At 36.5% G+C, this 11,580-nt stretch overlaps 1 protein-coding gene across 1 annotated transcript; it reads left to right on the forward strand.

Annotated features, from left to right (window-relative positions):
- Positions 1–1,112: 1,112 nt before the first annotated feature.
- On the forward strand, positions 1,113–10,583 carry LOC140170423 (uncharacterized). The gene is made up of 7 exons (XM_072193794.1): positions 1,113–1,592; positions 3,189–3,447; positions 4,205–4,433; positions 5,210–5,335; positions 5,882–6,110; positions 7,559–7,697; positions 8,234–10,583. The coding sequence occupies exons 1-7, from the start codon at positions 1,477–1,479 to the stop codon at positions 8,681–8,683; spliced, it is 1,548 nt and encodes a 515-aa protein (XP_072049895.1). The 5' UTR covers positions 1,113–1,476; the 3' UTR covers positions 8,684–10,583.
- Positions 10,584–11,580: the final 997 nt, after the last annotated feature.

The raw sequence follows: 11,580 nt of genomic DNA on the forward strand, positions 1-11,580 counted from the left end.
AATTGCTCAGTCGATAAACCAAGTTCAATTGAAAATCTTAGTTTATCGTTGAAAATCTTGGTTTTTCAAATCGAAAAATTTGGTTTACAAATACGAATTCGAAAAACTTCGATTTTCGATCGTGATTCAGTTTCAGTGAAAAACTTTAATTTTCGAATGAGAAACAAAGTTGTTCGATTGAAAAACTTGGTGTATCGACGAAAGATTTTGGAATTATTGCTCATTTGAAATGATATTGGCCTTATTCAAATTTTACCATTTTAAAAGTCATTGATTAATAACAAGTATTGAAGAAAGCATGGTCGTTCTAAAGATTTGGTTCCGGTGCCAACTTATCTTCAACATGTTCAATGATGAGCATTGTCTTCATTGAGTGAAGACAAAGCTTATTTCGCTCTGAATTTGTTTCGTTTACTTGCCACTACTTTTCACTTGAATTTGTTCTTATATAAAAATGTAGTTTTGCCGGGTTTCGGATTCAATATTTTGCTGTTTGACCCTGCAGTTTATCTCTAAAGTTACGTTGGGTGTTTTTTTTCTCTGTGTCTATTTGGTTTGAGTTCGCTTGCTTTTAATTATGTACACGGTGCTTGTGCGCGGTATAGGAACTATAGTATTAATTTCCATCACCTCAATTCGGAGGTTTATCCATCCATGGAAATAATTCTCTTATTTCCATGATCCATCCCAAGCTCCATCACTTTCTTGTTCCAGTGCACTTTTGTATTCACGTATATTGCATCTTCTTTGGGTTGATTACCCTTGGGCCGGCCGGTCTTGTCGGTTCAAAGTTCTATTCTTATCGATATATTTACTTTTATTTATTTATCTACCCTCTTTGTTTATTTTGATTTATTTACATATTGTCCATTGTCACGCATGGGTTCTCTATTTTCTTCAGCTGATCGTGCGTTGATGTCCCGTTGCTATGATCAATCCCATTGAGGCCGTCCGCACCAATCAAAACAATAACCTCCCAATTGGGTGATAATCTTCCTAAGCACGCCCATTATTTTCTATAGTGCCACTATGAATTGGGCGGATCTATAATTGGTTTGGGTGTAAATTGGGTACACAGGCCACCAAACAGATTGTTGTTGCATAGTAACCAAGCCTCCCGCTACCAGATCGATACTAGCTTCACAACTTCATTCACATGTGTGTCAATTGTTTACGATTTCAACACAGAGAAACACAACCGGCTGATTTGCTAGTTATGGTATAAGTCCATACAAGAAGAACTTTGTTTCAACTTGGATAAAAGTGAAAATAGTCATATTTTAGTTAACCTTTGCGTTTAAATATACGCATACCGTTAATTTGGTGGCTACCTCCACTGGAATACCACGGGGATCGTGACTGGTGTTACCCCGCAACGTTTTGGCTGGCTACAATAGGATATTCTTCAAATAGTATTAGTGGAGAAGTTATAGGCTTCGGAACTAGTATTCTTGGATTTAAGAGTTTCTTACCACCATGCCTTCTGAAAGTAAAGGAAACAAGTACCAGACCGACGATGAAGATGTAGATATGGGACTTCTGAATCAAAAATTTCCAAAGTTCAATTGCATCTGTGAGCTGTGCGACTGTGGGTAAGTCTTCATTTGCAAAAGCATCTCTCAAAACGTTTACTGGAGCAACTTTACATGTAGGCCCTATGCAAATCAGACCTCTGAGACGAAAACCCCCCCAAAACCTTCGAATTTTCGTCTCAGATCACTATCTATATTGTAAATCAACTCTAGGCTAAAGGCCTAAAACAGAGCAAAGGAATTCTAACTTTGTATCTTTAAAAAAACGGCTTATGTATGCATGTGTATTTTTCAGAACTTGAAAATACAACAAAAATTAAAACTGGTTCCAACTTGGTGCAAAATAACAGTTAAAGAATTATTTATGAACTGATATTATTTTGATGATGATGGTGGACTGGTAGTGATGATAATAATTATACTATTATTAAATAAACAATGATGATGGTTGAGATCATGACCATGTTGATGATGATAATGATGCCATCATCACCATTATAAGGGATACTCACTATGATAATGATGAGAACAACAATGATGATGAGAATGATGACATTATGCATGAATTATGATCACCATGATAATCAAATAACAATGGTGTTGATGAAGATGATTTATATGATGGTGATTTAATGAATAGCTTTTAACAGGCAAGACCGCATAGAATACACAACAATGATGTAATGTGCAATGATGAATACTGTGAACATGTAGTAGTTTTAAACATTAAATCAAAAGTTAAAATCCACACATGATCTTTTTTGAAAGACAGAGTGTGTGAATCAGTGGCGTAGCCAGGGAGGCAGTGAGATGTCTTATCTCCCCCGGAATACTTTTTTAAAATTATTTTTGACCATTTTCGTCAACAACCCCTGGAAATTTGCCTTGCTCCCACTCTCTCTCCCCTCTGAAAAAGTCCTGGCTATGCCACTGGTGTGAATTTCAAAATGTAGTTGCTGGTACCAAAATGGTGACTCCATTTGAAATCTACACCCCCTGTGTAGACGATCAAGGTCATTTCTTTCATAGGGATTTCAAATGGAATACCGTATATAGCCCTATATCATATGGTTGTCCTCATCTTTCTAGAATTTTCTTTCCAGTATTGGAAACAATTTACATAATTAATTCCTTTCATTGTAACCATCTTCATTAATCAACCATCATACAAAGACAGAGGAAGCAATACTCACACGGTGATACGAAACCAGCCAAACTCATTTCCTCACATCACCTGCCTCCTTTGTATTCACTCATTGTGTCTTAATTAATTTCCATTCAAAATATAATGATATGGACCACACCATATCATAACATCTAAATTAGTTTAGGAGTTAGTACGAGATGGCCCCATATCTGCAATACAATAGCTACCACTGGGGTTCATGGGGCATACAATTTGTTCTCTCCCTCCCCCCACCCCAGCCAAGACAAAACAAATCAAAGAAATCCACTATTTTGGGTTTAAAGTTGCCCAAAATAAAGCCTAAATTAACTAATTTGAGGACAATTGTCCCCCCCCGAAAAAAAAAAATTCTGGGTGACAGCCAATTGCGGGCATGTTGCCCACCTGGACTGGGAAGCCCTTGGCTATGCCACTGATTATCTTAATGGAAGTCTCTTTTTAAATTAATCATAAAATTTCCATTTTTATAGGTGTGTACAACGAAAAGGTGGGCATTCCAAGAATTGCAAGAAGCAGCATCACAAGAAGCTGGGAGATGACAAACCTTGCATGCTATCACACTACCAACAGACCTTCCAACGACCAGGAAAGGACCACAGTAGACGCCTACCAATGATTCCTCCACCAACTCCCAGGGATCATGATAGACCCCCTATGGATCTAATGACCACGCAGAGGGCGGATTTTACGCAGAGAGGGGAGGGTCAACGAGCAGGACTCCTGAAAAGAGTAAGTTGTTTACAGGCCCGTACGCAGGATTTTTTTTGGGGGGGGCTGATTTTGAAAAAGTGGACTTTTTTCCAAGGGGGGGGGGCGATTTTGTGAAAAGTGGACTTTCTTCCCCAAATTTGGACCTTTTTTGACCAAAAAAGCATAAAAAACCTGATTTTTTTGCTCGCTACGCTCCCAAATTCTGAAATTTTGGGACTTTTTGTATACTTTTGCAAATTTGGGGAGGTGCGGTTGCACCCCTCCCCCTGCGTACGGGCCTGGTTGTTTACAAAAGGAGGGAATTGAATGAAATGTAGGAAAAAAGAATTGCTAGATATTTGTAAATGAGGGGGAAATGGGAGCGCCTATAATAAGTACTGGAGGGGTAGAATTCTAACCACCCCCACCCCATTTAAATTTTCTGTATTTCTTATTTTGACTAGGGAAAATTAGGGGGGTTTTATAAAAGCATAAAAACAAAAATTAACTAACACAATTCAATTCTACTACATTGTAGTGCTAATTTAAATTTGTAAAGTGATACTTTTGTTTAACTGATTTAGATCAAGGGACAAAATAAAAAGTTAATTAATAAACTAATATCAGTTTGCTTAAGTCACTGGGTGGGCACTTATAGGGGCATGGGCAGTTAATGGAACAAATACGGTACATGAGCGTACATAGCTTTTTACACAAGAACATACTTGAAATGTTTGATTTTTATCTGCTGATAATGAATACATGTTTTAATTGAGAGTTCGTCTTTATATTTCAGCCTGAGAATTATGAAACAAGTGATGCACCCGTAGAAAACAAAACCAGTTATAACCAGTCATTCCAAGGCCAAGCCTCTTTCCCCGCTATCAAGATGACTAGACCCGGCACCCAACACAAGACACGTCTCGTAAACGCTAAATTCGACTCAAGAACCACAAATAAGGAATCATTTAGAGATTGGATACCAGAACCAGCGATCGGTTTTAAAGACCTTCCTTCTTTTGCGGGTAAGTAACATGCACGGAACTGACAAACAATGGGCTATTCCATTTAAGATCCACACTACCCCAGTGAAAGATTTAGTTAAAGTCTGCCACAGAGGGAGTATCAATTTTGAATAGAATAGACAATTGGGTAACTTCCATTTGTGATACTCACTCCAGTTGTGGGAGATATAGGTAAAGCCATAATATAGGGGGAGTATGGGTTTCAAAATGATTACCTCTGACCAATTACAATTGAAAAACATACTCCCTCTGAGGAAGATATTTCCAAAATCTTAACTGGTTTAACTGGAATAGCCCAATACAGGTGCCAAAGTAAGGCTGCATATTTTTACATTTTGTTAATGGCACTTTCCATGTTGCACAAATCATAATGTCATTGTACATTATGAATTCATATTCATTATGTTTAAACAGTATGTTTGTATATTTACATTATGATTAAATCAAAAAGTAACATTAAAAGCAAGAAAAGAGGGAACATAATGGTCAACAGCTAAATGTAATATTGAATTCCAACATAGTACAATACCAAAGATCTACCACATTAATCTAAATTTAAAATGTTACAATTGGGGGTCCAAAAATGTAACCTTGTGGAACACTGCCCATTTAACCCACTGGACACTACTGGTCATCTAACAGCATTTCTGATTGGTTGAGAACTTGAAATGCTCATTTCAATTGGTTCAAAATTGGACACAATATTCATTTTAACCAATCAGCAGGTAGTTTTCATGTGGTTAATTACCATCTAACCCTTCCTATTTCTATGTCAGGTTCTATTCTCTATCCTGGCAAGACACTTTGTGAGCTGCAATCAACAACACAAGTTGACTTTCCTGGAGCGGTAGCACCCAGACCTGAACAATCAAAGATGGCGCCTGGAAATATCACTATAGAAGGTGTGTAAAATGACAAAAAGTTACTGTTATTTCCGAACTAAATGCTGCGGCTTATACATTATTTTTAGAGCCGCTGAAAATCAGTGTGGCTTATATGGTAGTGCGGCTTATTCGGCAATGTTTGAATATAAAAACCACACAAGGGAGAGAGAAAAAAACGTTTTTGATAAGGATCTTTTAATGCATAGTGCCTGTACATAATTATATGGATTTTTTTTAAAATTCACAAACTAACTTTCAAATCATTTTGCACTTAGCAAAAGAAAACAATTAAGAATATCAGAGCGACAACATGTTATTATATGTAACTCACAAATTCAATGCCTAAAGTAACTGAAATTGTGAAAATTAGCTTTTTTCAGGGATATCTAATGAAACAGCCTTAAAAAAAAAGTTTTAATCATTACAGAATTTCAAGAACTAAAATTCCCATTCCAAGGACTAGTAATTATTGGCATGCAGACTTTTGAGGAAACGTTGCATTTTACAAACCTTGCAATAGATCAAACCAACATAATTTTTTCATTACTAAACTTTTCTTTACAGGCTCACAAGATCACTCCACAACTAGTAAGCTTGCGTACGTTGACATGGGAACAGGACATAAAGCTACCAATATGAAGAGATTACCGCAAATGAATACTAACCGTCATGCAAAATTTGAAAGCCAGACACAAACCATGAAAGATTACAGCCGCGTGGCTAGGAGTCAACCGTCACCCCGTAAACCTGCTCAACCTCATCCAGAGACCATCAGATTAAGTTTTGACTCTAGGTGAGTTGGGATAATTTTTGTTCCGAGGAGGAGGGGCATGGCGAAGTGAAGAGGGGGAGGGGGGCAAAATCTTGCAATTTAGCAATTTTTGTCCAAATTAGTTAAAATGTTCATATTCTTGTTTTGATTGGGGTAGGGAAACTTGGCTAGTTTTTTAGAGGAGGGCAAGTGCCCAGTGGCAGCACCAGGAAATGTTTTCAAGGGGGGGGGGGCAAAATCAACAAATTTTGCGCAAAATTGCAGCAAGAAGTGGACATTTATGTAATTTGGGGGGGTTTGCCTCCAAAAGTGGGGGGAGCTAATGCCCCACCCCCCATTTGAAGTTAATACAACAGGGAAAGGGTTATTTTGAGTAGATACATGGAGTATAACAATTAAAGCTTACTATCATCAGTATAAGTAAGTAGAGTAAATGCCACCTTCCAAATGATATCTTCAGTAGCTATGTGTATCTTTATCAAGAGGAATGCTATCTTCAGTAGATATCCAAATTATTTAAAATACTATCATAGTAAGCATTATTGAAATTGCTATCTTCAGTATTAAAATAATATCTTCAGTAGATAATATAAAAAATTAAAAGCTATCTTTAGCAAGTAGAAAACTATCTTCAGTAGATAACAGAAACATCTAAAATACTAAGTATTATTGAAATTGCTACCGTAAAATGGGGTAACTTCGGTCAGCGGGGTAACTTTGGTCGGTCAAATATATTTTTTGAAATGGTCATATTTTAGTAAAGCAATATTGTTTTTAGTCATATTTTGTGTCAATTTGTTAAGAAATATATTTGGTAGAAACAATAGTCGCTTGTGTCCAATTTCCTCGAAACTTACGAAAAAAATTGTGATTTATATTTTTTTCAGAAAAATAAAATCGATATTTGTGAGCAAGAATGTGTGTTTGATTAATTTTACAAGGGGTCAAATGTCACAAAAAACAACAACTTGCCCATATACAGCGAAGATCAATTTTTTTGAATTTTTTTTTCTTCATGGAATGTAATGCGGCTATTTTAACCCCTAGGGCACCCTTACAAAATTATTAAAAAATCTTTTTCAACGTCAAGGTGTAGAAGGGAACCCTAATGTCATAAAAAAGAGATAATTAGAAATATTATTGGTTTTGTTTGGAAGCAGTGGTTTAAAAACTCTGAAAAGTGCCCAAAGTTACCCTATTTTACGGTATCTTCAGTAGACAGGCCTGCAGCATTTAACAAAATACTGTTAAAGTACAAATGTTTGGGCGATTATTTTTTCACGCTTTGCAAGTTTCCTTACATTGACCTATACACAAAAGCAGCTTCTATTTAAAATTCAATTTTCTTCAGCCTGACCATCATTCTAACCATGTTGCTGATTGGCTCAATAAATCATAAAAGTCTTCTTGTAACCAATCATCATGTAGTACTCATGGGTTTACCATGTTTTTGTTTCTTTATTTTTTAGGTTGGATTTCACAACTGAGCAGAGATCTGAATACGAAGGTCATGACACCAACGTTCATAAACGAGCAGATTTAGCAAAGAAAACACAGGGAAATATTGACAGGCCTAACGTCAAATTCCACACTAATACCACTAATAAGGTTCGTATAGACACTTTCTTTTTTTATTGCAGTGAAATACTAAAAGCTAGCTTAAAGCCAGTTAGAATCAGCTTTTGTGAATTATTTGTGGGTTGATAGATGACCTTATGACAGTGACCGCTCCAGGGTTCAAATCATCAATCGGATACTAAAAACCTTGGGGTGTGGGGCTCTTCAAAAATTTTGTACAGGGATGCGACACACAGATTTCAGATCCTGATTTTCTCTTTACCTACATTGTACTTTTTGCTATTTTTGCCACAATTTTGCACAAAAGGCACCCAAATCATTCTAAGGTGCTTTTAAGGGGACATTTGCCCAAATGCACCCAAGCCATCATTTAAAACCCACCCCTCGACATAAAAATTGCTAAGTACCTCAAAAACTGGTACATCCCTGTACACCGTGCACCCAGAGAGAATGCGGGGACTAAAAATTGGTTGCTCATGGCCTAAATAGTTAAAAATTCTGTTACTCTTCATCATCACCTTAAATTCTAATCAATTTATTTCATATTCAATTCTTTTTTCTTACAGGACACATACCGTCCCCTTGATGTGAGAGAAGGCTACATACCTAAATCAAAAGCTATAGAAAGGGCACGAAGGATACCAACGTCTGCCAAATTTGATGACCAAACAATGAACAAACGTTATTTCAAGAACTGGGGCGCCAAACCACGTGTACGCTATACTAACATACGTGAATCTATGCGATACATTCCACCGCGGGAACCCATGGAGACCGAGACATCTACGACGTCCGTGTACAGGACACCGATTTACATACAACAACTGGATACTTTTAAACCTGTAGAGCAACCTATGGACCATGCAGGCAAGCAAGACTTTAGGACAGTTCACAAGGAAACATATCAAGGATCAAGACCGAAGCCTTGTAAAGCGACTCTGTTTTTATTGCAACAAGAAATGAAGAAACGCAGAGCAGCTCAATCGCATCAACATCAGCGAACGCTTACAGTGTAATGAACTATGGAGATATCATTCTATTTCTGCAAAGTATTTGACACATGAAGTGCTTTATAGCAGCCAATCAGAAAGGGCAGACAAATATGAGGAGTATGTTAAAGCCACGATTTCTCCGTGATACGGAAAAACAGAAAAATTCACGGAATTCGGGGTTTTGGTCACGGAAATTTGAAAATACCACAAAATAGTGAAAAACTGTAAAATGTCTAACTTTTGTGTTGATTTGCAAAAGAAAACAAAGAAAAATGATAATTTAGCAGTAATCAACCATTAAACAATCCACTAGCATTTATTCTAGGCCTACGATGCAAGATTCTGGCCGATAAGTACACACAAGGCAATTGATAATGCTTAATTTTAATGGGGATGTTGAGGGGAGACTACAGTAAAAAGGTACATAAGACAAATTACACTTTTAAAAACATGCTTGTATTCACTTTTCAGTGCTTTATAATGTAAAACGGAAAATCACGGAATTGTCCAACAAGGAATTAAAATTTTGCAACACGGAAAAATCGTGGCTTTAGAGTATGTGATGATGTTTCACTCTATATACCATGCACAGTGCTTTTGCATTGTATAAGACTGATCTCATTTCCTTGGAGGTGGATACATTTATATTTGCTTGTATTTTCTGATATTTTTAGTGAGCATTTATGATTTGTTATAAAAATAGCAAAAATCATGGGATTTTTCTCTCGTGTATGAAATAGGTTTTAAATATTTGTTGCTCAAGAAGTTGGACAAATAATTAATTGCACACTTTGAAGGCTTCTATAAATAATTATGCGCAATGCATCAACATCACAGCATGAGCGCATTATTTTGTACAAACAACAAACGCACTGTCAGTTATCTAATTAGTCTAGACAGTTAATGTCTAATTTTAGCATTCAACTGATTTTATTCAACTCAACTGCTGTAAAAGTAGACCATTTTGTGCTACATTTTTTTTGCACTTTTCTCATTCCAAGCTGCTACAGCAAAAGTAACAATGGGCCATTCCACTTAAAATTCATACACCCCTATGGAAGACATGACCTTTATCTCCCACACAGGGAGTGTGAATTGCAAATTGAGTCACCCATTCAGGTAGCCCCATTTGAAATTCACACTCCCTGTGCAGAAGATTAAGGTCATGTCTTCTATAAGAGTGTATGGATTTCACCTGGACACACAATTATATTTTTCCTCGGTGTATATGTCAATGCAAAGAAGTTTAGAATGGCAAAATAAATAAAAAAGGAGTGAAAGAGTTCAAAATTGAAAAAATTTGAAAAATTTATAGCATGCAAATGTCTACTTTTTACAGTATTATCTATGATGCTGTATGAAGCATTAATAGTTATAAATAACTATGCAATTTTGTACGTACTTATTACTATAAATTTTATATTTGTGCATTATGACGTGTGTGTTTGCTTTCGTAAGAAGCTGGTCTTCAAAATGTTGAAGTAATGTGGATGATTTTAAAGCCATATTTTAAGATTTACTCCAGATGAGGCCCCAATTTTTTTCAAAATCTTGATTTTTACTCTTATTATTATGTACTTTTTTGATACCCTGTGAAAAAAAACCACAATTTGTTTCTTTCATTTTACCTCATAAGTTTGGCTCAAGTGAAAAGCAAACCGATATTATTTTCTCATTTTACGAAGAACAACAATTAAATTTGGTTTCTAAAAAAATTTAGTAATAAAATACTTGCATCGAAAAATGCTTTGCCAAAAGTGAAAAAAAATACATGCTGTATATTTTTTTTCCAGAAGAAAAAAGCTACGCACTTGTGGGATTGATGATCCACTGCTTCTTGCTTTGCTTTGCAGCCAAATATCATTCTCCTAAAAACTACACAATTGAACAGTGGCAGCACCACAGGGAGGGGGCATGGGGGACAAATGCCCCCAGTCAGAACTCTTTCCCCCCTGTTGCCCCTAAGAAAAAACCTAAAATTACAGAAATTTCCACTTTTTGCGGTAATTTTGCACAAATTTTGTTGATTTTGCCCCCTGAAATTCACTTTTCCACACAAAAAAAAAAATTCCTGGCGCCGCCACTGCAAATGAAGAGGCCAAACTTGACCCACATACATGTATGTAGCTACCACCACATGTAGCTACATGGATGAATATAAGATTCTGAAACAACCCGTTTTGTTTTTTTGGGATCAACTTTCATCACGCAATTAATTGGGATTTTCATTTTCACATACATTTGTAAAGCCAAAATCGTATTTCATTTAAGGCCATTCCAATTGACACCCATACACAGTGGGATTTTCACACAGGGTTACCTGAATGAGCAACTCCAAATCTACACCCCCTGTGTGGGAGATTAAAATCATGTGTTCCATAGGGGGTGTATGGATATCATCTGGAATAGGCCATTCGAGGTGCTTTCTATGCTGATTACTTTCAATTTGTCATATCGTCACCAGAGTGACAAAACCCCATCTCTCCTGAACATTTCACTTTTTGAAGATACAGAGTTTTGTCACCACAGCGACGATATATCGTCAGCATACTACGCTAATTGCCTGTAAAAATGACATGTAAAAATGACTTAGGCAATTAGCGTAGCAGGCTGACAATATGAAATTCAACATTCCTATTTCACTGTATTTGTCTTATGTATTATTCATACTCAAAATGTTGTTAAGAATGTAAGCTGTACATATGGTGAAATAAAAATGCAATATAAATTTTAATCTGAGTTGTGTGTTTAATAATACGGTAATTGAAGTCGGTCAAGCGAGACAGAATGAATTTGCTTTTAATCAGGCTCCATTCGGGGGAACTGAACAACCTGCCCCCCCCACTTTCAATGTGCTGTGCACGCCACTGAATTTGAATACCGTAAAACCTTGTCTACAAGCATATAGAAATTAGAATGCT

Source organism: Amphiura filiformis, chromosome 14 (assembly GCF_039555335.1).
Source record: "Amphiura filiformis chromosome 14, Afil_fr2py, whole genome shotgun sequence".
Classification (NCBI taxonomy): domain Eukaryota; kingdom Metazoa; phylum Echinodermata; class Ophiuroidea; order Amphilepidida; family Amphiuridae; genus Amphiura; species Amphiura filiformis.

Bases quoted from the DNA above. Each gene is read 5' to 3' on its own strand.
- LOC140170423 (XM_072193794.1), top strand. From the start codon at position 1,477: ATGCCTTCTGAAAGTAAAGGAAACAAGTACCAGACCGACGATGAAGAT. The intron at 1,593-3,188 runs GTAAGTCTTCAT...CCATTTTTATAG, and splicing joins TGTGAGCTGTGCGACTGTGG to GTGTGTACAACGAAAAGGTG. The intron at 3,448-4,204 runs GTAAGTTGTTTA...TTTATATTTCAG, and splicing joins GAGCAGGACTCCTGAAAAGA to CCTGAGAATTATGAAACAAG.